At 48.3% G+C, this 27,619-nt stretch overlaps 2 protein-coding genes across 3 annotated transcripts in view; both read left to right on the forward strand.

Moving 5' to 3' along the window:
• DTD1 (D-aminoacyl-tRNA deacylase 1) overlaps positions 1-15,781 on the forward strand; it is a 121,174-nt gene extending 105,393 nt beyond the window's left edge. Inside the window, exons 7-9 of the transcript XR_009496780.1 lie at positions 5,689-5,807; positions 12,860-13,154; positions 13,948-15,781. The gene's annotated coding sequence lies outside the window, so the exon portion shown is untranslated. The remainder of the gene's footprint in view (positions 1-5,688; positions 5,808-12,859; positions 13,155-13,947) is intronic.
• Positions 5,723-7,782, forward strand: SCP2D1 (SCP2 sterol binding domain containing 1). 2 transcript variants are annotated; one of them, XM_005214327.5, is made up of 2 exons: positions 5,723-5,807; positions 7,056-7,782. In XM_005214327.5, the coding sequence occupies exons 1-2, from the start codon at positions 5,788-5,790 to the stop codon at positions 7,570-7,572; spliced, it is 537 nt and encodes a 178-aa protein (XP_005214384.1). In that variant the 5' UTR covers positions 5,723-5,787; the 3' UTR covers positions 7,573-7,782. The 2 variants fall into 2 exon arrangements, with proteins under 2 accessions (XP_005214384.1, NP_001035597.1); NM_001040507.2 differs by lacking the exon at positions 5,723-5,807 and having other exon boundaries at positions 7,069-7,782.
• Positions 15,782-27,619: the final 11,838 nt, after the last annotated feature.

Below are 27,619 nucleotides of genomic sequence, written 5' to 3' on the forward strand. Positions count from 1 at the left end.
CCCAATGTTCATCACAGCACTGTTTATAACAGCCAGGACATGGAATCAACCTAGATGTCCATCAGCAGATGAATGGATAAGAAAGCTGTGGTATATATACACAATGGAGTATTACTCAGCCATTAAAAGGAATATATTTGAATCAGTTCTAATGAGGTGGATGAAACTGGAGCCTACTATACAGAGTGAAGTAAGCTGGAAAGAAAAACACCAATACAGTATACTAATGCATCTATATGGAATTTAGAAAGATGGTAATGATAACCCCGTATGAAAGACAGCAAAAGAGACACAGATGTATAGAACAGTCTTTTGGACTCTGTGGGAGAGGGAGAGGGTGGGATGATTTGGGGAGAATGGCATTGAAACATGTATAATATCATATATGAAATGAATCGCCAGTCCAGGTTCAATGCAGGATACAGGATGCTTGGGGCTGGTGCACTGGGATGATCCAGAGGGATGATATGGGGAGGGAGGTGGGAGGGGGGTTCAGGATGGGGAACACATATACACCCGTGGCAGATTCATGTTGATGTATGGCAAAACCAATACAATATTATAAAGTAATTAGCCTCCAATTAAAATAAATAAATTTATATTAAAATAAAAAACCATCTAAACAAAAAAAATTCAAGATCTTTACAGGCTCTCTTTACCATCAGCATTCGGGCTTCTGTGATATGTCCACAGTTACAGTGACCACAGTTAAATAACACACTGTACCAAAAACATCCTTCTGAGATAGGCACAGCTCCTGCTTGTCTGGCAGAGATCTTGTTCTTTGGTTTGCACCCCCGGCCCTCTCCAGGCTCAGGGTTGATGAATCTTTCCAAACAGCCAGAGGAACTTATCAGAATTTGTTCCACAGTGGTCTTGATGTACTGAGTTCAGTAAGACCTAGGGGCTGACCCAGCTCTGTTGACTGACTGCATCAGACTTTTCTCCAGGGGGGTCGTCAGGGTTTCCAAACCGTGTGTTAGAGGGAGTGGCTAGGGACATGGCAAGTTGTCCTTCTTACTTTGCTTTGTTCTGCTCTGGCGGGGTGACCAGAGTCCACAGCAGTGAGTGGGAAAGAAGGAAAGAAAATGAGAATAAAATGACACTTCCTCTACCGTAGCTAAATGCCAGTGCTCAGCCTGTTGGGCCATTTTATCCTTAGAGTTAGTTTGAAGTTTTTTGTTTTTCAAACTTTAAACCTTTCATTTTGTATTGGGGTACAGCCAAATAACAATGTTGTGATAGTTTCAGGTAAACAGTGAAGGGACTCAGCCATCCATGTACACGTACCTGTTCTCCCCCAAACCCCCACTCCCATCCAGGCTGGCATGTACCATTGATCAGAGTTCCCTGTGCTATACGATAGGTCCTTGTTGGTTATCCATTGTAAATATAGCAGTGTGTACATGACTTTTGTTTCTAAAAATCAAAGCACTTGATGTGGCTCCAGCTTTGCTCCTGAACAACTTAGTGGAGCTGGAACTATGTTTTCCAGAATTCCCATCCACGCAGACTTCCAGGGTGAGCACAGGGTACTGACCTCCCCTGAGCCTTGAAAGGCAGAAATGATACAACTCGGAGTCTTTCTACCGGGGGAAAATGTGGGTGCGGCTACTCAGGCGCTATAGACCTGTAGGGAGCATCTGGGGTCCCCTGGCTCGCCTGGTTGGTCACTTCGCGGGCTTCCTCATCTGCCCACTGCTTCCCTGACCTCTGGGCTGGGCTGCCGCTCAGCTACCCTCAGGCCCTGCCCAGACGCAATCAGCAGCTGCAGGGAAACTATGTAGCCAGCTCCTTCCCCCACATGAGGAAGGTCGCATCCCTCTAACAGGTCCCTGGCCTGTGTCATTCTTACCCCTGCCTCTCAGTGGACTCCTGAGTGAACACCTACCTCAAGGATGAGTGCCATTCACTTAGTTCCTCCTTTTGTTTCTCTAGCACCTCTATTGGGTTCTACGCTCCTCTAGGCATCCCCGAAGTTAAGGGAAGGTGGCTGACTGAAGAAAGGAGAAAGGCACAACCTAAAAATTGAGAACCATAAGTTGGGAAGACAGCCTCTCAGATGGCTCTGAGGGACAGCTTTGAAGAGGAGCCAGGATATACAGGAGTTCTGTGTGTGTGCTCAGTCGTGTTCGACTCTTTGCAGCCCAACTATAGCCCTCCAGGCTCCTCTGTCCATAGGATTCTCCAGGCAAGAATACTGGAGTGCATAGCCACTCCCTTCTCCAGGGGATCTTCCTGATCCTGAGATCGAACCCAGGTCTCCTGCATTGCAGGCAGATTCTTTACCATCTGAGCCACCAGGGAAGTCCTAAAAAATTCGTTGCTCAGTCGTGTCTGACTCTTTGTGACCCTGTGGTCTGGGGCCCACCAGGCTCCTCTGTCCCTGGAATTCTTCAGGCAAGAATACCGAGTGGGTAGCCATTCTCTTCTCCAGGGGATCTTCCCAACATAAGCATAGAACCTGGGTCTCTTGCATTGCAGGCAGATTCTTCACTGGCTGAGCCACCAGGAAAGAAACAAAAACAAAACCCAGTAGTGGAACTTCAGAATATTACTGTTCATTAAGAAAACATGATGCCTCAAGTTAATGACTTTAGCTGCTTTTCTGTGTTTGGGAAGATGGGAGAGTCTGGGTTCACTGAAATCATTGCTTTGGTCTATACCCCAGCTATCTAGGGCCACTATCCTGCTTTTTTCCATCCTGAATCTCCTCAGGGCACACACTGAGAGGTGGCTGAGGGCTTGATGCCATCCAGCCATCTCATCCTCTGTCGTCCCCTTCTCCTCCTGCCCCCAATCCCTCCTAGCATCAGAGTCTTTTCCAAGGAGTCAACTCTTAGCATGAGGTGGCCAAAGTACTGGAGTTTCAGCTTTAGCATCATTCCTTCCAAAGAACACCCAGGGCTGATCTCCTTTAGAATGGACTGGTTGGATCTCCTTGCAGTCCAAGGGACTCTCAAGAGTCTTCTCCAACACCACAGTTCAAAAGCATCAACTCTTTGGCACTCAGCTTTCTTCACAGTCCAACTCTCACATCCATACGTGACCACTGGAAAAACCATAGCCTTTGACTAGACAGACCTTTGTTGGCAAAGTAATGTCTCTGCTTTTCAATACGCTATCTAGGTTGGTCATAACTTTCCTTCCAAGGAGTAAGTGTCTTTTAATTTCATGGCTGCTGTCACCATCTGCAGTGATTTTGGAGCCCCCAAAAATAAAGTCTGTCACTGTTTCCACTGTTTCCCCATCTATTTGCCATGAAGTGATGGGACCAGATGCCATGATCTTTGTTAGTTCTGAATGATGAGCTTTAAGCCAACTTTTTCACTCTCCTCTTTCACTTTCATTAAGAGGCTTTTTAGTTCCTCTTCACTTTCTGCCATAAGGGTGGTGTCATCTGCATATCTGAGGTTATTGATATTTCTCCTGGCAATCTTGATTCCAGCTTGTGCTTCTTCCAGCCCAGCGTTTCTCATGATGTACTCTGCATATAAGTTAAATAAGCAGGGTGACAATATACAGCCTTGATGTACTCCTTTTCCTATTTGGAACCAGTCTGTTGTTCCATGTCCAGTTCTAACTGTTGCTTCTGACCTGCATACAGATTTCTCAAGAGGCAGATCAGGTGGTCTGGTATTCCCATCTCTTGAAGAATTTTCCACAGTTGCGTCCAACTCTTTGTGACCCTGTGGACTATACAGTCCATGGAATTCTCCGGGCCAGAATACTGCAGTGGGTAGCCTTTCCCTTCTCCAGGGGATCTTCCCAATCCAGGGATTGAACCCAGGTCTCTCACATTGCAGGTGGATTCTTTACCAGCTGAGCCTTGGTTTGTGACATTGGTTATAAAAGGTATTCTGAAAAACATTTTGAATGATGTCAGGAACATCAGAAAAATGCATCACTTTTCTTAGAAACTTTATCTGTTATTTTATTCACAATCAGTCTTATTAATTTATGAGCAGGCATATCTTACACATTTTATCTAATTAACTATTTGCCTGTCTTTGGCCCTATCTTCAGCTGTGTCTTGAAATAGGAATGCCCTTACCCTGGCCAGTAATGCCTTTTGGGAGGGATGATCTCTGTTCTATATATATAAAATCTAAGTTACTGGGACTTTACAAATATATTTGTACATGAGTTTGGTATAGTACAGTAACTTTTTTTCCAGTGAGAAAGGCTTTCAGGGCTTGGCACTGTCTTCCCATGGATGTGGTGGATTAATATCATTATTGATCTTCACCCTTTTCTGTGTGTACACATGTCTTAGCTTGGGCTGCTGTCATAAAAATACCATGAACTGTGTGGCTTATAAACAACAGAAATTTATTTCTCATGGTTCTTCAGGCTGGAGTCCCAGATTAGGGTGCCAGCCTCTTGGGAGAGCTCTGTTCCAGGTTACAGACTGTGGACTTCTCACTGTATCCTCAAGTTAGGGAGGAGAGAGGGGACGCAAGTTCTCCTGTGACTCTTAGGGCATTAACCACACTCATGAGGGCTTCCCCCTTATGACCTCATCTAGTCCTAATCACATCTCACTTCCTAACCCATCACATGGTGGGGTTAGTGTTCCAGCATGTGAATTTGGAGATTATACAGACTTCTTTATCCATTCATCTGTCAGTGGATGTTCAGGTTACTTTCATGTCTTCATATGACCAGGGATCAAACCCTGGTCTCCTGCATTGCAGGGAGATTCTTTACCATCTGAGCCACCAGGGAAGCATGGCACCCCACTCCATTATTCTTGCCTGGAGAATCCCATGGACAGAGGAGCCTGGCCGGTTACAGTCCATGGGGTCGCACAGAGTTGGATACGACTGAAGAAACTTAACACATGTCTTGGCTACTGTCAACAGTGCTGCAGTGAACATTGGGTGAATATATCTTTTCAGTTAGAGGTTTCATCTTTTCTGGATATATGCCGAAGAGTGAGATTGCTGGACTATATGGTAGATCTATTTTTAGTTTTTTAGGGAAACTATACTGTTTTCCACTGTGGCTGCACCAGTTTACATTCCCACCAACAGTGTGGGAGGCTTCTTTTCCCACACCTTTGCCAGTACTTATTATTGTTTAGTCCCTAAGTCGGGTCCGACTCTTTTGTGACCCCATGGACTATAGCCCGCCAGGCTCCTCTGTCCATGGGATTTCCCAAGCAAGAATACTGAAGTGGGTTGTCACTTCCTTCTTCAGCAGATCTTCCTGACTCAGGGATTGAACTCAAGTCTCCTGCTTGGCAGGTGGATTCCTTACCACTGAGCCACCTGGGAAGCCCGATAGTAGAAATATCCTCCTCTAAAAGATAGGAACTCATGGAGGGATATGCATGGGCTGTGAAACTGTATTCTCCTCTGACATGCTGAGGCAGGAATGGCAGCCTTGTTGGGGACCCATCTGAACAGTTCAGAAGGGACAACCCATCCTTGAGGAAAATCAGGCATGGTGGGCATGGGGCTCGGTGGTCCATTGACTGTTCCCAGCGAGCTTACTGGGGCAATCCATCCTCTTCATTTTAAACTCTTAATGTATTAGTTGCATACTTGGTGGCCTCAGGGGAAAGACTTGGTTTTGGAGCCCATTGGATTTTGTTTAACTGCTCCATGTTAATAATACCAGCTCATCCATCAAGTACCAAAGAAAATGTACTGAAAACTTTTGTACTTTCTGAATTCCTCCCAGAGAGAAAAGAGCTTCCAGCAACTCCCTACCAGCTTCACTTACATTTAAGAACACCATGGTGGGGAAAGGACACAAGTACCCACCTGGCCAGAGCTCCCAATGACCCAATCTGGGACAAGGTGAGTGAGAAAATAAATAATCATCATAACAGATGATAAGAATAAAGCAATATCCATGAGTCCATATTGGGATAAATAAATGATTGCACAGGTGAAAAAAATGAGGGAAAGCTCATTCTTCCAGCAGAATTCCAGTCATTAAATCTAAAAGGAGTGATGGGCATTTAACACCAGTGGGTCAGGGATGGGGGCAGACAGGAGTGGGCTGGAGTGTGATAGGAAACAGGGTATTTGCAGAGTCTCAAAGTATCATCTTCCACGAGACATTTATTCATTACAAAGGGAGAAGCAGTAACTCTGCAGGGAGCTGCCCATCACCCGGTGACGCCACCTTAACCAAGGAATCAAGGTCAGCATCACCGTGGGGGGACATTCTGGCACCATAGACCCCCTGATAGGATGCACGGCGAAGGCACAAGATCCCTGCGGTGGCATTCCTGCCTAAGCCCTCAACCTCATCATGAGAAAGCATCAGGCAGACCCAAAGTGGGCTCTGAAGTCTTTCTCCCTCTGTTTAAACCTGGCTGCCCTACGACTCACTGGGTGGCTTTGGAAAGTCACTTCACTTCTTGCCTCAGCTTCCTCATCTGTAAAATGAGGATTGTACCAGTACCCACCTCAGACAGTTATATGGAGAGTTAAGTGTGTTGATAAAATACATGTGCAGTGCCTACAGCGGTGTTGTGGCTTGGAGTGAGGGCTGTGATAGTGTCTGCAGTTATCCTGTGAGACCAGCAGTGTCTTCTGCCGACCTCAGGGATATTTGTTTCTTTCCTTTTTCCCCTCTCATTCTGCTTCTGGAAGCTTCCAGTGCAGGCCCTGGTGCTGAGCCCTCCTCCACCAGCTGTTTTGTTCTAACAGTTTTTCCCACTCCCCAGTAGGTAGTTGAAGCACCAGTATCTGGACCTTAAGATCATCTGCTTTTGAAAGAATCAGAATGAGTGCTCTCTCAGTTAGGGCTGTTGAAAAGACAGAGCTCATGTCACCAGAGAACCTTCTGCGGGCCAGTTTCCTTTATTCCCAGCCCAGGGTCCAGACCTTTCTGGGCTGGGCTTGTGGGACCTTGTGGTTTAGGGGAGTGGTGGTGTGGATCTGTGTCACAATGACCTGGCCGAGCCCTAACCCCATGTCACGTGTTTAGCACCCGTTCAGCCAATGAGACTGTGGCACACACACACAGCCTGAGTCCCCGCTTGGCCTTGCCTTTGATGTCACAATCTGACCTTGTGTATATTAACCTGGCCGCAGCTGCTCACACACCAGTCGGCAAGGTCAGGAGGACCAGTGCAGTGGGATGTGGAAGAGAATTGACCATCAGCTCAAGATCAAGGCAGGGGATGGGCCGCAGGCAGGCCAGTTCAAGGAACTGGGTCCAGGTCGGGAACCTGCTGTGCCACACCCTCTCTCGCTGTCAGAATTCCAGACCGTCCCAGTGTTTGAGGACATCAGCCAGCACGTCAAAGAAGTGGGGAGCCAGCTGGTGAAGAAAGTCAATGCCATCTTCCAGCTGGACATCACCAAAGATGGGAAGACTGTCCACCAGTGGACCATTGATCTGAAGAACGGCTCTGGGGACACGTATCGAGGACCTGCCAGGCTCCCAGCGGACACCGTCTTCACAATCCCCGAGCCTGTCTTCATGGAGTTGATTTTGGGCAAAATGAACCCTCAGAAGGCTTTCCTTGCCGGCAAGTTCAAAGTGAGCGGCAAAGTTCTGCTTGGCCAGAAGCTGGAGAGAGTTTTCAAGGACTGGGCTAAGTGGTAAGCCTGCCGGAATATCAGGAAAATGAGCAGACCTTCTCTCCAATTACAATGTCAAGCAGCAATCATGCTTAAGCTGAAGATTAAAACAAAAAGTATTCAATATTTTTACTCAAATTCTTCCTATTCAAGTTTGATTAATGTTCCTGCTGATGTGTTAATTTGGAGCGAGGGTTCTAGAGCAGTAAAGAGAATTGTAGTGTATCACCTAAAATCTTTGTCTTTTTCTTTCCTTAGATTTATTTATGTCATAATACGCTAGGGTGAAAGCCCCAGGTAGACACACAGGTGGTTTTGACAGCTGGGTTTAAATGCTTCAGCGATTGAGTTCCTGGAACTTTCATTTTGTTTGGAGTCTTTGGGAAAGAAGTGATGACCATCACTTTGCAGTATTCCATTGGCAGCCTGGCTCTTTGAGGAGACTTTAACACAGGGTTGCAGTGTTCTAAAAGGGTGAACTCTCCTGGTGGCTCAGACGGTAAAGAATCTGCCTGCAGTGCAGGAGTCCCAAGTTTGATCCCTGGGTTGGGAAGATCCTTTGGAGAAGGGAATGGCTACCCACTCCAGTATTCTTGCCTGGAGAATCCCATGGACAGAGGAGCCTGGTGGGCTACAGTCCATGGGGCAGTAGAGAGTCGGGTACGACTCACACTTTCACTTTCTTTCCACAGCTGTGGGGATGGAATGAGGTCACAGAGGGGGTGTGCCCCTGATGTAACACAACTTCTGATGGATTTAATTCCAGTAGAGTCGAAGGGCTTAAAAAATGTTCTAGGCTGCTGGTTCTTAAATTGGAATGTACATCTGATTACCTGGAAGCCCACATGGCGGGGCTCCACTCATTGTTTCAACTCTGTAGGTCTGGATGGCGTGGGGAATGTGCATTTCTAGCCCAGCTCCCAGGTGATGCTGGTGAGACCGCCCTTACAGAACCCCTGCTGTGGTCCACGCACAGCTTTCAGTGAAGATCACAACTGATCTGCTGTAGACCTGTGAGATGTTCCAGCATGTCGAGGGTCTCCCGCAGACAGATTACACAGCCCTCTCGTGGGCCATTTCTGGCATCAGGAACTTGTGCACTGAGCATTTCACAAAATCAGAGGTGATGCTGGGAGATATTTCCTTCTGGGAACCCCCTCCACACATGGAACGAAGCAGCTGCAGCCTGATGAGGCCTCCCTGTGGGTGAGTGTGTGGGTCATTAGTTCCTCATGACCAGTGTGCACCTTATCTTGTAGGTTAAATACACACAGTGTGGACCCTCCAAAAGCCACCCAGGAGCTTCATGGAAATGGCCATCCTTAAACACATGCCTGCCAAACAATCCAACTAGTCCTTCCCTAGGTATTTTCCCAAGAGAAAAGCGTACACACAAGTATAAAAATTTGTACGTGAATGTTCATGGCAGTGTATTTGGGATTGTCCCAGACTAGAAATAAACTGAATGTCCATCAACAATTGACAGATCAAGGGATGTTCTACCCTGGAATACTACTCAGCAAGAAATGGGGTTGAATTTTCATTGTGGGCACAACCACACGGTGAATGTTGGAACTGTGCAGAGTGAGCAAGGCCAGAGGAAACAAGTGTGTGCCTGTGGTCTACTCATGTAACATAGCAGACATGTAAACTGTAGTGGCAGAAAGGTCAGTGGTTGCCAGGAGACGGGGATGGGTGGGGAGTGGGGAGGCAGTTTGGGGTGGTGGATGCGTTGATTGCCCTGGGGGTGGTGACGGTTTCACAGGCATTATGTTTTTCGTAGATCAGATTGTGTACTTACATACACATAGGCAGTTTACTATGTGTCCATAAAACTCAGTGGACTGTAGCCCTCCAGGCTCCTCCATCCATGGGATTCTCCAGGCAAGAATACTGGAGTGGGTTGCCATTTCCTTCTCCAGGGGATCTTCCTCACCCAGGGATCAAACCCGGGTCTCCTGCACTGCAGGCAGGCTCATTACCATCTGAGCCACCAGGGGAGCCCTATAAACTCAATAGCACTGTCTTAATAGCCTTCTGCCCTCCATTCAAAATGAAGTTTTTTTTTTTTTTTTTTTATTGAAGGATAATTGCTTCACACAAAATGAAGTTTTTATAAAGAGAATTTAAGACTCAAGCCTCCCCTGGGCACGAGTCATCCTCCGACCTCATCGTGTGTCTGTTTTTCTCACTGACCTGTGGTCCCTGCACAGGTTTCTGAAGTTCTCCATGTCGGAACGAGGCAGAGAAGGAGCTCATTGCTGTCAAAATCTCATCTTCTCAGAGGGAAGTGAAGAGACCCTGGGCTGAGTTGACTCTCAGCTCTGTGGTCAGGAGTCGCTGATGGTTTGGGAGTGGGATGTGGGGCTTCCTGGCTCACCTGGGCCACTCAGCAGATGAGGAGGTAAATGGTGTGGTGTTGCTGCCAGTGCCCCTGCCTGTGGTCATGATGGGCATCTCAGAGTCTTTGGATGATATGAGAGACCACTTACCGTGCCTAGTCCAGGCACTGCTGTTTGAGCTGCATTTACGAGTGTCAGGCGTTTGGGGGGGCTGCTGTTAGGGACACGACTGGCTCGAGCCTGTCCCCTGATGGTCCTACTCATACCTCTGGGGATTGGCCCTGAGATGAGTTTGCTTAAAAATGGGATAAGGGTCTGGAGGGGTGTGAGGAGGGAGGGAAGGGTTACAGAGAGGTCCTGCCTGGACTGACATCTGACCACAGGGAAGCCCACCCCATGGATTGGCTAGAGACCTCTGACCCAGCATCACTCGGGGCAGAAACATGACTCAAACCAGGTAGAGTACTTTCTCAGGAATTTGGGTCTGGGAAGCTGAGACCCTGAGCTACCAAGGGTGAGGGAACAGGATCCAAAATGTTGGGCTGCCGGAAGGGTGGCTGCCATGGTGAGCGCTAGACAGGACAGCCAAGCCTTGAGCGAGGAGGGGGCTGGTTCACTAGCGAGGGGGGAAGAGTTCAGGCCTCGGGAACACACAGCAAACCCCTGTGCCATCAAAAGTCTTGTGATGCCAGGAGGCTGGGTGGAGTGGCTGGACAGACTCAGATTTTGGAATTGGATGTGTAGTTTTGAGACAGAGTCACCAGCTCATGTCTGGGAGGTTCCCCGTTCTGGCCTCAGTGGCGGCCTCTGGAAAAAGGCCCATTGCCCTTAAGCTGTCTGGTTGTCGGGGGCTGGGACTGGGTCCCCCACAGGGCACGGGGGCTGGGGTCTTCTGTGAGTGTGAGTCCCTCCTCTTCTGCATGGTAGGGAGGACTGGATCCCCATGGCCTCCTGGAAAGGCCCCCACTTGGGTGCTCTTCTGCCTGACCTCTCACAGTTGGTGGATGCCCCAGAAGCTCACCTCTGGCTCAAGACTTCTCTCATTTGCTTGTTCTGCTCAAGGTTGGCCAGCACAGTGTTTTTAAAATTGGAATGAGAATATTTCATGTAAAAAGTGAGTTTCTGGATTCTCTTGAAGAGTTGGGTCATTTGGTCACACTGGACCCTGTTCCTGCCAGGCTGGGGGGACGGGGGCCTCACTGGGCCTTCCAGGTAGGCCGGGCCTCACCCTGTGCTCTGCCTCCTGGACCTTCGGGCTGAGTCGGTGGCCCCCTGCCGTCGTGCCTAGGTGGTCATTTTCTCCGGCAGGCTTGCTTTGCTGGGGCCCGTGGGTACCGGCCTTCAGGCCCCAGTTCCGCGCGGCATCGGTCACCTCAGTGGAGTGTTCCTGTGTGGACTCACACACGTGCTCAGCTCACCACAGACTCAGCAGCTGCCAACAGCACCATTCACACTCTCATAGCATCTGCAGGTCAGAAGTGGGGGCAGGGCTGACTGGGTTCCTCGCTTCCATCTCACAGGCCTGAAGTGAGGGTGTTGGCCAGACTGGGCTCTTATCTGGGGGCCCGGGAAAGGGTCAGTTCAATTCCTCATGGTGGTAGCACCGAGGTCCCCATAGCCTCACTGGTTGTCAGCCAGGCCAGCTCTCTCAGCTCCTGGAAGCCAGCCACCTTCCTGGTCACTAGGCCGGCCCCTCTGCAAAGCCTGCGGCAGTACGAGGAGGCCTTCTCAGGCCTCAGTGTGCTCTCTGAACCCTTCTGCCTTCATCTCTGCCTCTGGGTTGAAAGGATTCGGGTGACTGCCACCCAGGTAACCCAGGAGAATCTTCTCTCTTCATGTCAGCCTATCGGTAACCTTAATGACACCTGCGGAGTCCCTGTGGCTGTGTAAGTAACGCCATGTGGACTGAACCGTTAGACCCATTCCACCAAGATTCACACGCGCCGTCTCTCTCCACCATGTGAGGACGCAGCAGGAAGGTGCCACCTGCAAACCAGCTAGAGCATTCTCAGCAGAACCTGATTGTGTGGCCCCTGACCTCAGCCGTCCAACCTCGAGAACTGGAGGAATAAGTGTCTGCTGTTAGGACACTCCGTCTACGGTGCTTTGTGGCAGCCACCCTGGCTGAGACAGGCTGGGTGCTCGTGGGTGTAATGTATCCTCAGAGCCATGGTTCTGGGTGTGGGGAGTAGCATCTTCTTGGAGACCAGAGTTCTGCCTGCCCCCGAACCCATCATCTAAGTCCTACCCTCAATTCCTCCAGGAAGCTGCCCCCATTCAGCTGTCATCTTCCCAAGGTTCTATGGCCTCCCTTTTTTTCCACCCCTGTGTTCTGGCTGTGGGTGGGTGTTATCCTGTCTGGGTCTCACTTCCACACCGCTATCTTGATGTTCAGTTTATGGTACCCCCTCGGTCAGAGACCTCAGCCTGGATGACAGGTTACAGGGCTCAGCTGCACAGCCCTCAGCACCAGTCTGCCCCCAAAGGTGGGAATCAGTCAGGGCCTCCCTGCTGTCACTGGATGTCATTTTCTTAGTGCCCAGTACCCATTGTACATACCAAAATTGCTTGTTGAATGAATAAATAAGCTCCTTAATATTTTTTTTTTGAAAAACACACACATAAGGAAAAAAATATCCAAATAGTACAGAGGAGCATGGAGGAAATTCAGTTTTTCATCCCTCTCGTGGTCCCCTTCTCCTATTTTTATACCCAGAGGCCCCTGCAGTTACCAGCGTCTGTGTGTTCTTCCAGATGGGCACACACCCCAGTGGGCATAGTCCACTTCTCACCTCCTCGTTTCTGCAGGAATGACCGCCAATCTCAGATGCTCTTTTCCACCTTGCATCTGTACTTATTCTGTAAGGATTCACATAGATCTCGTCTCCAAAGAATGTCCTCCTGAATGGTTAAAGGTTATACTTGACCTACCCAACTGAAACTTTTCTCATAGTTGCCTGTATCCTTTAGGGAGGTCCTGATGATGGACTGCTTTACAAGTGAAGGAGGCGAAATGAGCCCTTCTAACTTGACACCAGTCAATCTTAAAGAAAATCAACCCTGAATCTTCACTGAAAGGACCGATGCTGAAGCTCCAATACTTTGGCCCCCTGATGTGATGAGCCGACTCATTGGAAAAGACCCTGATGCTGGGAAAGATGGAGGGCAGGAGGAGAAGGGGATGGCAGAGGATGAGATGGTTGGATGGTATCACTGCCTCAATGGACATGAGTTTGAGAAAGCTTCAGGAGATGGTGAAAGATAGGTAAGACTGGCATTTTGCAGTCCATGGTGTCGCAGAGAGTCAGACACAACTAAGCTACTGAGCAACGAAAGCCTGGAGGGGGATTTACTGCCCCTCGAGTGTGAGGGGTCCTGTTGTGGTCCCATCAGTTGGGGCGTTGGGATGTGAGCCCAGGAAGGATAGCAGAAGGTGCAGGGTTTGCATCTGAGCAGGTCCCCTCTGAGCTCAACCCAAGAGGATTTCAGGGAGATGCCAGGGACGCAGCTTGAGGGCGTCCCATCAAGGACAGGGGCTGCAAAGGGGCTGCTCCTGGGACAGTGGTGCTGACTCCCAGGCACAGTGGGTTGCAGACACCCAAGGAAGCCCTCAGGCGGCTACAGTCAGCTAGAGAAGATGGGGGAGGCAGTCATGCGAGACCCAGAGATTGGAGCACAGCAGGGGCTGGCTCCCAGGCACCCCACCTGGGGGCTCTGATTCTTGGGGGCAGCAGGACCCAAGGGTGAGAGCCTGGACCCTGGTGCCGGGACACCTGGGGCTGGGTCTTGCCCTGGCCATTTCCTGACCGTGGGACAGCACATCGCTGTTCTTTACTATTTTAAAATACACCTCTTACTGGAGAAATCTGCAAACCATGAGTGTGCAGCTCCACAGATTTTCTCAAATGGAACAGACCTTTGTAGCCAGTACGTGACTTGAGAAACAGGAAGTGTCAGTACCGCGGGAGCCCCCCTCAGGCCCCTTCTGTCCCTCCTCCTCGAGGGTGCCCGCTGTTCTGACTTCTGACCTCATGCTGATGCCTGCTTGTGTATTTCAGGTAAACGGCTTTTTCACCTCAGAATCTTCTTCTTCCTCCTGTGTCTGAGCTCCAGGCATGCTTGTGGGACGTCGTGGTTCACGCGCATTCCTGCTGAGCAGTGTCCATGGTATTCGAGTTGTTTCCAGTTGAGGGCAGTTTCCACCAGGGATGCTGTGAACCTTGTACATCTTTGTGACCAGAAGTCCCTTTCCACCACTTAGCGTGTGTTAGTGTCTCGCCCACATTTGCAGTGACAGCCATGGCATCTGGCACCCAGTAGGTGCTTAGTAAGGAGTGTTTGCAAGGTGAATCATGAATCGGGAGGCCAGGCAGGTCCAGGGTGGGGACGCAGCCCGTGTTGGGGTCAGGCGTCTGGTTAGCCTGGTGTTGGATCTGCTCCATTTGCTTATAGCCCACCTGCTGGGTTTCAGAAGGAAACTGACGATGCGAAGGAGTCGAGCCCCTCAAGAGTCCCCACAGCAGATGTTGGAGACGTGCTTTTCCTTTTCTTTGGAGGAAAAATTCTTCCAGACCTGTGACTCGGATAATCCCATGAAGCATCTGTGACCCCCTAAAAATATCTGCTTCGTACCATTTTGTGGAGCACAATATTTATACAGCCCACAGTGTAATTAAAATGGATGTTTGGTTACCTCTCAAGAACAGCTGTAGGCTCCCCAAGCCCAGGATGGGGTTTGCAGGTGCCTGTGAAGCTGGGTGGGCAGGGGACCCTGGCTTTTGGTGGGGGTGGGGCATGGAGGGGCTACAGTGATGCAGCCAGGGAGGAGTCGGGGAAGATGCTGGGATGCGCGGCAGCTTGGCCTGCTGGACCGTTGGGTGGTGGGTATTTCCACATTTCCATCTGGCAACCCCTGGACCATTTCCTACTGAGGAGAGATTTTCCCTTAAAGAACTAATCAGAAGATGCTTTGCCCCTAAGTGGCTCTTTTGGCTGTTTTGTAGCCTGAGGAGGTTAAGTGCTATTAATGGTTGATGTTTTCTGGAGATGTTCATGCTTGTTTCCAGGGAACGACATATAGTAATCAAGATTTTAGCCAGTGAGGGGAGGGGCTGCGTTTTTTCTCTTTCTTTTCACCAATAAAGAGTGTGGCTGAAAATTTTTGATAAAAGACTCCCCTAGCTTTTAAGCTGAGCAAGTTTATTTTCGTCCTCAGAGGCTTCCACAACAGGATCAAAGCCTGGTAGAGGCTGTGAGCTCAAAACTCCTGTGCAGCCGAGTGAAAGCGTTAGTCGTTCAGTTATGTCTGACCCTTCGAGACCCCATGGACTCTAGCTCACCAGGCTCCTCTGTCCATGGGATCCTCCAGGCAAGAATACTGGAGTGGGTAGCCATTCCTTTCTCCAGGGTATCTTCCCAACCCAGGGACTGAACCCGGGTCTCCTGCATTGCAGGCAGATTCTTTACCATCTGAGCTAACAGGGAAGCCTGAGGACTCTCTTCAAACACGGGTGTCTCTCTGGAAGTGGGTCTGAAGCACAGGCACGTTGTGGGGTGGGATTCTGGGGGACTTTGAGGAGGAGTTTGGAGTTAGGAAGGCAGTCCAGGGACAGTCCCTCTCCCCTGACTACCCTTTCCTTTGGAATCCAGCTCTTTGCATGAGGAAGAAGGATGCCCTTTTCAAACATGTATCCATTCATCTGAGCACAGCCCCGCACACCCATTCATCAAAGGTCTTCACCACATCCAGGAGCTCCTTCTCTGTATCTTAAGTTACCAAGGGCCCGTTTTCAACCTCACTTACACCCACAGTGTCACAAATTACCACCAACCAACCGCCCCTATGATTCTGCCTCCGAGAGAAATTTCTAAAATAAAAAACCAGTAAGAGTTCATGTGCCTTTTTTTTCTGATCTAAGCCTGGCAGAGGGTGAGTTGGGAAGTTTTTCTGAGGACCCTGAACTTTTCACAAAGATGTTTACCTGATTGATGAGATCTTTTGCTCTCACTTATGGGGGTGGGGATAGTTTACCAATCTTGCTGCACCCCTGAGAAAGAACAGCATATAACACTGGCCGCCAGAGCCCTTGATGACCTAGAGGTGGCCAGGCCCATAAGGGCCATACAGTACACCAGGTGGGGAACAACGCTGTCTCCAAGGCAGATCTGCAATGAAATTACCAGATAAATTCTAATGACGGGGATGGATGAGGCCATATGATTAATTGTTTAAAAGAGGTTATAAAAATTTAAGATCAGATCAGATTAGTCACTCAGTCGTGTCCGACTCTTTGCGACCCCATGAATCGCAGCACGCCAGGCCTCCCTGTCCATCACCAACTCCCGGAGTTCACTCAGACTCACATCCATCAAGTCAGTGATGCCATCCCGCCATCTCATCCTCTGTCGTCCCCTTCTCCTCCTGCCCCCAATCCCTCCCAGCATCAGAGTCTTTTCCAATGAGTCAACTCTTTGCATGAGGTGGCCAAAGTACTGGAGTTTCAGCTTTAGCATCATTCCTTCCAAAGAAATCCCAAGGCTGATCTCCTTCAGAATGGACTGGTTGGATCTCCTTGCAGTCCAAGGGACTCTCAAGAGTCTTCTCCAACACCACAGTTCAAAAGCATCAATTCTTCAGCGCTCAGCCTTCTTCACAGTCCAACTCTCACATCCATACATGACCATAGGAAAAACCGTAGCCTTGACTAGATAGACCTTTGTTGGCAAAGTAATGTCTCTGCTTTTGAATATGCTATCTAGGTTGGTCATAACTTTCCTTCCAAGGAGTAAGCGTCTTTTAATTTCATGGCTGCAGTCACCATCTGTAGTGATTTTGGAGCCAAAACCCATCAATTATGGAAAACTAAAAGTTCCAGCAGGTTGCAGATGAAAATCCTGCAGTTTTAAGAGAACAGATTAGTGGAAGCTTTTAAAAGTGTATGAATGTACTGCAGATTGGGAGAAAATATTTGCAAATTATGTAACCGACAAGGGATTAGTCTCCAAAATTTACAAACAGCTCATGAGGCTTAATAGCATCAAAACAAATGATCCAATAAAAAAATGGGCAGTAGACCTAAACAGATATTTCTCCAAAGAAGACATACAGATATATAGCCAAGAGGCACATGAAAAGATGTTCAACATCGCTAATTATTAGAAAAATGCAAATCAAAAGTACAATGAGATATTGACTCACACCAGTCAAAATGGCTATCATCAAAAAATCCACAAATGATAAATGCTGGAGAGGATGTGCAGAGAAGGGACCCCTCCTACACTGTTGGTGGGAATGTGACCCTGCAAGCTGATCAAGCTGGAATCAAGATTGTGGGGAGAAATATGAATAACCTTAGATATGCAGATGACACCATCCTTATGGAAGAAAGTGAAGAAGAACTAAAGAACTTCTTGATGAAAGTGAAAGAGGAGAGTGGAAAAGTTGCCTTAAAGTTCAACATTCAGAAAACTAAGATCATGGCATCTGGTCCCATCACTTTATGGCAAATAGATGGGGAAGCAGTGGAAACAGTGGCTGACTTTATTTTTTGGGCTCCAAGATCACTGCAGATGGTGATTGCAGCCATGAAATTAAATGACGCTTACTCCTTGGCAGGAAAGTTACCCACCTAGACAGCATATTAAAAAGCAGAGACATTACTTTGCCAACAAAGGTCTGTCTAGTCAAAGCTATGGTTTTTCCATTAGTCATGTATGGATGTGAGAGTTGAACTATAAAGAAAGCTGAGCACCTAAGAATTGATGCTTTTGAACTGTGATGTTGGAGAAGACTCTTGAGAGTCCCTTGGACTGCAAGGAGATCCAACCAGTCCATCCTAAAGAAGATCAGTCCTGAGTGTTCATTGGAAGGGCTGATGTTGAAGCTGAAACTCCAATACTTTGGCCACCTCATGCAAAGAGCTGATTCATTTGAAAAGACCTTGATGCTGGGAAAGATTGAAGGCAGGAGGAGAAGGGGATGACAGAGGATGAGATGGTTGGATGGCATCACTGACTCAATGGATATGAGTTTGAGTAAACTCCAAGAGCTGGTAATGGACAGGGAGGCCTGGCATGCTGCAGTTCATGGGGTCACAAAGAGTCAGACACGACTGACCAACTGAACTGAACTGAACTGATGACCCTGAAATCCCTCTCCTGGGCATATATTCAGAGAAAAACATGGCCTGAAAGGATACATACAGCCCAATGTTCATTACAATGTTCATTACAATGTTCATTACAGTACTATTTACAATAGCCAGGACGTAGAAGCAACCTAAATGTTCAAGGACAGATTATGCAGTTGAATATTAGTCAGCCATTAAAAAGGAAGGGAAAGGATAGTTAGAGAATTTGGGATAGACAGGTACACATTGCTATATTTAAAATGGTTAGCCAACAAGGACCTACTGTACAGCACAGGGAACTCTGCTCAATGTTATGTGGCAGCCTGGATGGGAGGGGAGTTTGGAAGAGAATGGATACGTATGTATGTATGGCTGAGTCCCTTTGCTGTCCACCTGAAACTATCACAACATTGTTAATCAACTGTATGCCAATATAAAATAAAAAGTTTTAAAAGAAGAAAAAATAAAATACTTAACTAAAAACAAATAAAAAGTATATGAATATGGATCCAGCTGGGTGAGGGGAGTGGATCTCACAGGGCAGAACTGTTGTGTTCTCCAGGAAGTAGGTGCAGACCTGGCAAGGTCTGAACCAACCCCTCTGACCATCCGAGGAGAAACGTCTAGGCCCAACGTTGCTCCATTCTTGGTTGGATGTGAACTCAGCTTGACCTGAGCTGTCAAAGCTGGAAGCTGTAAGCAGGACCCAGGGCTAAATGAAAATGGGGCCTCTTGGTTCAAAATTACTAAGAAATTAGAGACAGTGACAGCAGGGCATTCGGCCAAGTATGGGGCCTTCTGAGAATGGGCTGAGCCATGGAGTGTGTCACATGGCCGTGAAGACAGTCCTGGCTCAGCCGACCACACTGCTCACTCCTGCACGTGTCCTTTCTTGAAGGGGATCTGAGCAGTTCACCCCACGTCCGCTGCAGGTCACAGGAATAGATCACTCTGTCCCTGGCTCTAAAGTACATGCCCTCACTCAGGACAAACTTAGGAGCTGGTACTTCTGATGGAACACGGCTAGAGAAGAGGCAGATGTTGTTCCCAGAAGTGCTGTTTTCTTCAACTTGTGGAGGAAGGAACTGAGAGAAGCAGGCCAGTGCCCACTGCAGGAGAGACGAGGCCATCATTCACTCTGGCTGCCACGTGGATCTCCATCCCCCGCCCCCCTTCTCAGTCAGAGAGTCCTCATGGCTGGTCCTCCTGGAGCTGTGGGCTGCCATGGACGTAAAAAGACTGTGGACTGGGGACTTCAATGGCAGAAATTTCTCACAGTTCTGGAAGCTGGAAACCTGAGATGGGGTACAGCCTGGTCAGGTTTTGGTGAGAGGCCTCTTCCTGGCTTGTAGACAGCTGTGGTCTTACTGTGTCCTCAACAGAGGACAGAGAGACAGAGACATACAGAGAGAGAGAGAGAGACAGGCAGACAGAGACACAGAGAGAGACAGAGAGCAGCCTCTCTTTTGTCTCTTCTAACACGGGCTCTAATCCCACTGTGAGGGCCCCACCCTCATGACCTGATGACCTCCTGTCTCCAAATACCATCAGGTCGGGGATTAGGATTTCAACATATGAATTTTCAGGGTGTGGCTTGAAGCAGCCCACCGACCACCAGTGGGCTCGTGATTTTCCCTAAAGTTCTGCCATCCCCACTTCCTCCACCACCACCACCACTCCCACCCTCCATAGCCAGCTGCTCAGAGGTGAACCTCTGGGGGATCTGAGCCTGTTTCTCAGAAACATACTTCTAGTTGCCACCTTTGTTTTACAGGCTCGGGTGCAGGGAAGTCCGGTAGCTTCTCTAAGGCAACACAGCCTGGTGCTAGAACCCAACTTTCTTAAACCTGCAGCCAAGAAAGATGGAAATGCACAGAGCTGGGGCCCTGGTCGCTCCTCCTTATTCGTCAGGTAGGGGCAGTGAGAGACCCCAGCTGACTGCCCTCTCTTTTGCAGCAGGGGTTGCACAATGTTTCAGGCTCCCACCTTCACCCTCCCCCATCCCCCACCCCTGTGAGGTCACAGCCACCAGTTCCTTTGGAGAGGAGAAAGGGGCTTGAGTTTTCTAGGCAAATAAAATTCCATATTCCACCTTAAGCAGCCTCCAGAGTATGCGCGTGCACAGGAAATGCACGTGGCTTAAACTGCTCCTATACCAAAGGGAATGCTAGCAAGTGGCAACAGTGATTAGAAACACAAGCATCAGACTGCAGGAAACTGCCCTAAAATAGCAGCCTCCTCCGAACCCCTGATGGGAGATCAGCGTGTAAGGAGCAGGGAAGTCAGTGATGCCCTGTGTCCCTTCTGCTGGCAGAGCAGAGTCTCTCCTTCCCTTTTTTGCAAACAGGGAACAGCCAGACCCAAATCTGGGGGAATTCACATCCCAGGGCCCTGCTGTGTAAGGGCTCTGGGCTGGCCTGTGGGTGTCCACCCCAGATACCAGCCTCAGCAGACCCATGGTGCACAGGGGTGAGTGCCAGGCCAAGGAGGCTTCATTTCTAAGCATCTCGTGATGGTGGAAAGAGACAGAAGACATGAATTCTATTTCTGAATCTTCCACGAACTGGGTGACTTTGGGCAAGTCATTGCATCCCTCTGGAAGTGTTCCCTCATCCATAAAAGGTTACTTATTGGCTCGTTCCTTCTCTCCCGAACCCCACCCCCCCAAAAGCTATTAGGCACTTACTGTGCATCTGGCCCAAGGATAGGTTCCAGGGACTGAGACAAGTAAGTCAGGGATGTGAACTTCAGGAGCGTGTGCAGACTGCATCACTACCTCAGTTCCTCATCCTGCTCAATGTCTAATCCACCCCCTTGGCATTTGATCTCGCAGCCCCTCTCACTAAAGAGGTGAGGAAAGAGTCTATTTTCCCAGTCCGTGATAGAATTATCAAATAGAACGTGGTGGAAATGACAGGGTGCCAATTCTGAGCGTGCCCTGGCACGTTTCCTTCCTGCCCTCTGTTACTGTCATGAAAGGGCACACCCCCTGATTCCAGGAGGAAGATGAGATGCACGGAGCAGAACCGTGACAGCTACGGTTCACCCAGACCAGCTGACCCCCAGTTAACTCAGACATAGACACCAACCAAGCCAGGGTCAGCAGAGCCTCCAGCCCAGATTAGCCTGTTCCCAGCTGACCTGTTTGGTTCACAGCATTGTTGTGGCCATAGTCAGTTGCTCAGAGCTCTCAGGCAAGCAGACATTTCAACACAGTGGGATGAATACTTGGAAGACAGGGACTGATGAGGAGGTGGAGTGGGTTGGGTAAGTACAGAGAAAGGCATTTAGCTCCACCTGGGAGTCAGAAAAGGGTCAAAGATGAGATAAAAACTTCACTAAGCCCTGGAGGGTGAGTAGAATGCAGATGGAACGGACTAGATGGAGGATCAAAAACCGGTTGCTTGAATACAAGTTACAGTTAATTTCCTTTGACCTGGATAGTATTTTGGAATTTTTCAAATTAGCTGCTAACATTTAAAAATGGGAAGATTTCTTATTAAAATTCAGATTTTACCATTCCAAGAAAATGTGGAAAACCTGGTGATACTGGGTCTGCTTTCTCGCTTGGCAAAAATGTCTTGGAGGTAAGCAGTGGCTGCCTCTTTAGAAAGGATGTCCTCTCCATTCCCTGTGGTCTCTTGTCATCCCACCTCACTCACTCCGAGACTTCCTACTCCCACAGACCTGAGTCTTCACCTCCTGGACCAGGCAGTCTTCCTGGTTCAGGGATTGGAGGCAGGAGGAAAAGGGAATGACAGAGTTGGGTGGGTGGTGGATTGAGTGGATGACAGACATTGGGTGGCATCACCCACTCGATGGACATGAGTTGAGCAAACTCTGGGAGATGGTGAAGGACAGGGAAGCCTAGCATGCTGCAGTCCATGGGGTCACAAAGAGTCGGACATGACCGAGTGACTAAACACCTGATGGTTCAATTTTGCTTATTCCCTTGACTCTGTCCAGTCGAGGTTGTCCTATCTATCCTTCTTCTCCTCAGGGCTGTATTTTTTCCAGGATTTTGAATCAGTCTTTTTAATGTGCATTTGTTCTTTTTTGTATCATTAAAAAAATTAAAATGTTAATTTTGAGGTAATTATAGATTCACCTGCAGTTTTAAGAAACAACACAGAGAAAGCTCATGTGCCCTTTGTCTGATTTCCCCCCATGAGAACACCTTGCAAAATTATGGTCCAATATTACAATCAGGATACTGATACCAGTGGAACCCACCCACCCCTCTGGTTTAGATTTCTCAGTTTTTCTTGTTCTCAATTCTGTGTATATTTGATTCTGTGCAATTTTATCACATGTATAGACTTGTGAACCCACCAGCCCACTTATGATACAGAGCATTTCCACTACCACAAAGATCTCTTGTGTTTCCCTGTTACAGAAATTCCCATTGCTCCCCTATGCCCTTCTTCCCGCCATCACCTACAAATCCTTAACTCTTGGTAAACACTAGTCTGGTCTCCACTTTTATAATGAAATTGCACAGTATGTAACCTTTGGGACTGACTTTTTTCCCACTCAGTATAATTTTATGGAGATTTGTCCAAATTGGTGTGTGTATCAATAATTCATTCTTTTTTTATTGTAAGCATGTTCCATGGTGTAGATATACCACAGTTTGCACACCTGTGGAAGGACACCTGGGATATTTCTAAATTTTGGCTCTTATGAATAAAGCTTCTATGAACATTCACACACAGAGTTTTGTATGAACATAAATTTTCATATATCTGGGATAAATGCCTGAGAGTACACTTTCTGGATCATTGGGTTGTGGATCATTGTGTTTGGTTTTATAAGAAGCTATCAAACTGTTTCCCAGGTTGGATGTATCATTTCACATTCCTGCCAGCGATGCGTGGGTGATCCATTTTCTCCATGTCATCGCCAGCATTTGGTGTTGTCACTTTTATTTTCACTGTTCTGACGGCTTTGCAGTGGTAGCTCGCTGTGGTTTTGATTCACCTTCCCCGTTGGCTAAGACGTGGGGCATCTTTTCATCATGTGCTTTCAAAACTTGGTTCCATCTGTACGTCCTCTTTGGTGAACTGTCTGCTTTTAAGGGAGGAGGTAGCTTGATTCAGCTTCTGGAATCAAACTGGTTGAAGTCTCCCTACATTCACTGCCCCTAAAAGCCATAATCCTAGGCAGCTGGAGGCACTATCTTTTCAGGGAGCCTGCAGGGAAGCCCCACCCTAGCTCCTGTCTTTAAGCAGTGAACCTGGTGTCTCCTGTCAGGATAACTTTGTCCCGTTTGGAACACCTTTATTCCAATGATCCTGGCCAGAATGTCCAAGACTGTGCCTGGCCAACTTCACCCTGAAAACATTCCCTCTGTTATCTGGGGCTCTCTGATTCTTCACTCCATAGCCCCGAGTCTTTGTTTTTCAGGAGAACATTGATGTTAGCTCAGCCTTCTGCTGATGTGTGTTGTATGAGTTCTGTGCCTGACAGCACTTTGGGTGATGGATGGCCGGATGGAGGCAGCTCTGCACAGAGGGCAGGAGTTAGGTGGGGTCCTGTGAGTGGACACGGTAGGGACCCTGTCTGTATCCTCTAAGTCCACCCCATGGGACCCCTACAGAACTTCTTTTTTGTTTTTTTTACTTTTTAAAATGGCTTCCCTAGTGGCTCAGATGGTAAAGAATCGCCTGCAATGCCAGACACCAGGGTTCTATCCCTGGGTTGGGAAGATCCCCTGGAGAAGGGAACAGCAACCCACTCCAGTATTCTTGCCTGGAGAATCCCATGGACAGAGGAGCCTGGCAGGCTACAGTCCATGGTTTGCAGAGTCGGACATGCCTGGGTGACTAACACTTTCACATCTATGTATTTATTTATTTTTATCATTTGGCCATACTGCGCAGCATGTGAGATCTTAGTTCCCTGACCAGGGACCGAACCAGTACCCCTGCAATGGAAGCATGGAGTCCTAATCATTGGACCACCAGGGAAGTCCCAGACATGAGTCTTTGAAAGCTGTCCCAGTGATTAAAGATCCAAAACTACTTCTCCAAAGTACGTTTTTCTCCAAGCGAGAATGTTAAGGCTGTGGGGACTCAGAGGTGATTGACCCCACATGGCTTTGGACCTCTGAGTCTGGCTGTCATTGGACTATCTGGATAGCAGGGACCAGCCAGCATGGTTGACAAGCAAGACGAGTCTTGAAGGGCTTTGCAAACAGTAGCACATCAACCTTAGCCAGTTATGACCCTCCATATTTTGACCTAATGGCTCGACTTTGGAATCTTATGTCTATGAGTGTAGCTCTACCACATGAAGTAATTTCACATTTCATTCAATCCCTCCTGTAAGTATCTTATGAGGGGGGATGTAAAACCCACTTCACTTCAGTTCAGTCGCTCAGTCATGTCCAACTCTTTGCGACCCCATGGACTGCGGCACACCAGGCTTCCCTGTCCTTCACCATCTCCCGGAGCTTGCTCAAACTCATGTCCATTGAGTCAGTGATGCCATCCAACCATCTCATCCTCTGTCATCCCCTTCTCCTCCTGCCTTCAATCTTTCCCAGCATCAGGGTCTTTTCAAATGAGTCAGTTCTTTGCATCAGGTGGCCAAAGTATTGGAGTTTCAGCTTTAGCATCAATCCTTCCAATGAATATTCAGGACTGATTTCCTTTAGGATTGACTGGTTGGATCTCCTTGCAGATCAAGGAACTCTCAAGAGTTTTCTCCAACACCACAGTTCAAAAGCATCAATTCTTCAACACTCAGCTTTCTTTATAGTCCAACTCTCATATCCATACATGACTACTGGAAAAGCCATAGCTTTGACTAGATAGACCTTTGTTGGCCAAGTAATGCCTCTGCTTTTTAATATGCTATCTAGGTTGGTCATAGCTTTTCTTCTAAGGAGCAAGCATCTTTTAATTTCATGGCTGAAGTCACCATCTGTAGTGATTTTGGAGCCCAAGAAAATAAAGTCTCTCACTAAGTGGGTTACTAAAACCCACTTAGCAACTGGAAAACCAACCGTCCACAGTCTAGTGGGCATTGTGCCCAAATTGAGGTCCTACGACTACAATTTTTTCCTCAACTCCTCATGTCTCCTTGTGTTCATGCTGTTTGAGGATGCTGTAGTGGGCATTCTTCACTTACCTTTTGGGGGACCTGTACTTTCCAGTCTCTGGGGCTGACGATAGATGTCCAGTCTGTCCTAATTATCTGAGGATTCTATACTTCGAATTTGCCTATTTGCTACAATGGGTTTGTGGTCCCAGAAGTCAGTACTCACCCACATTTGTGGTCATTTGAGGGCATGTGTGGAGCAGCCCCTCCTGGCTGAGGGCGGACAAGGCCACGCCCTGCCTGCTTGTTTCAGCTCTTAGACTGTAAACACTGCCCTCCTCACTGTGTGTTCAGTGCCACACCTCGTGCGTTTTCTTGGTAATTTCAGTGCCTTGGGCTGAAGTGCTGTCTGTCTTCCTAAGCTCAGGAGGAAGAGTGCCTTGTGGAGAAAACACGTGTGTCAGGTGAGCTTCATTGGGGCGTGAGTGATCACGCTGTGGGCTGTGAGTTCAAGGCTAATGAGTCAACTGTATGCATCAGATAAGGTGTCCTGAGATAGAAACACACACAGCACCAGGTTATGTGTTGATTGGCTGTTGGCATTGTTGGGACCAGAGGCTCATGGGAACCTAAGCGTGTATTTTCCCCCAGAGCAGGGATGCAGGATTCATGATGTCAGTGTTTGTCATGATCTCGCAGGATGACAGTTCAACTTCAACATTTTGCTATATTAATTATACCACCAGGGGAGTTTTATTTTTTAATTAAAAACTTTTTATTAGTGGAGTATAATTGCTTTACAGTGTTGTGTTGGTTTCTACCGTACGATGAAGTGAATCGGCTATACATATACATATTTCCCCTCCCTCTTGACCTTCCCTCCCCATCCCCCACCATCCCACCCCCTCGGCCATCACAGGGCCCTGAACTGAGCTCCCTGTGCTATACAGCAGCTTCCCACTAGCTCTCTGTTTTACACACGATATATGTGTGCGTGCATGCTAAATCACTTCGGTTGTGTTTGACTCTTTGTCCAGGCAAGAATACTGGAGTGGGTTGCATGCCCTTCTCCAGGGGATCTTCCAGACCCAGGGGTTGACCCCATATCTCTGATGTCTCCTGCATTGGCAGCCGGGTTCTTTACCGATAGCACCATCTGGGAAGCCTGACAGTGTACATGTCAGCGCTGATCTCCTGGTTCATCCCTCTGCCCCACCCCCGCTGTGCCCGCATGTCCATTCTCTGTGTCTGCATCTCTGTTCCTGCCCTGAAAATAGGTTCGGCAGTACCATTTTTCTCGGAGAAGGCAATGGCACCCCACTCCAGTACTCTTGCCTGGAAAATCCCGTGGATGGAGGAGCCTGGTAGGCTGCAGTCCATGGGGTCGCTAAGAGTTGGACACGACTGAGCGACTTCACTTTCACTTTTCACTTTCATGCATTGGAGAAGGAAATGGCAACCCACTCCAGTGTTCTTGCCTGGAGAATCCCAGGGACGGGGGAGCCTGGTGGGCTGCTGTCTCAGGGGTCTCACAGAGTCGGACACGACTGAAGTGACTTAGCAGCAGCAGCAGCAGTACCATTTTTCTAGATTCCATATATATGCATTAAAACTCCTTTTGCTCAGTCTACAACCAGACCAAATATATTAGCCTCTCTGGCAGGGATACCCAGTCATGGAGGACTTAAAAGCCAGTGTCCACTGTCACTGATTAAAACACAAGGAGGGGCGACAGGACAATCCCAAGCTCATGTGACAGCTGTAAGTAGTTGCTCATTTCATCTAAATGTTTTCTTTTGTGTTCTTTTTATTCAGTACTTTACTCTTTGTCTTTATATATGCTCTCTGCATGTAAACAGAGTCAATGGGAAACAAGAGTTGCTTACCTGGAAGGCAGATGACAAGAATCACCCCCGGCCCCAGCAATCTGCAGCTCTCGTGCCATCTAGGGCCTGGGTGTGAGGATGAAGGCAAACAGGTGCTTGGTCAACACAAATAAAGAAGGACCTAGGGGCTGCCCTGAATCTCTCAGCACCTGTGATCTTGAGCAAAGGCAGGGGAATCATAGCGCTCTGAATGGTGCTGCTGCAGGAAACCAAGGCGAGGAGTGATTTCCAAATGCAGAGGAGCAGCTCCTTGTCACGGGGAAACCTGTGTCTCCTCCTCTCAAGGTAGTCTGCACAGACTTAGCCAAGAAGATCAAGTGTGCCCTGTCCATAGAGGATTAGCTCTGGTGTTGAAATTATTATAATCCTTTGGGTTAAACGATGAGTCTCTGCAACCCACCTCTCAGTGACCAAGACAGTCAAGAGCTGCCGAAGGCTCTTACACTACCTGGGCCTCTGTCACCAACTTCCCAGCCTGGAGGCAAATACCTGGATATGTGAAGGTGTCTGTGATCCCTGTGTACTTGCCTCTGGGGCGGGAAGCTCCAGCCAGTAGTACTCAGAGTTGAACTGGAAATTGCCAAAGGGGGTGTCTGAGTTATTCAGTGGTTCTCAGACCATAACAACAGCATCACCAGAGAACTTGTTAGACATGCCAAGGTTCCAGCCCC

Source organism: Bos taurus, chromosome 13, assembly GCF_002263795.3.
Source record: "Bos taurus isolate L1 Dominette 01449 registration number 42190680 breed Hereford chromosome 13, ARS-UCD2.0, whole genome shotgun sequence".
Classification (NCBI taxonomy): Eukaryota; Metazoa; Chordata; class Mammalia; order Artiodactyla; family Bovidae; genus Bos; species Bos taurus.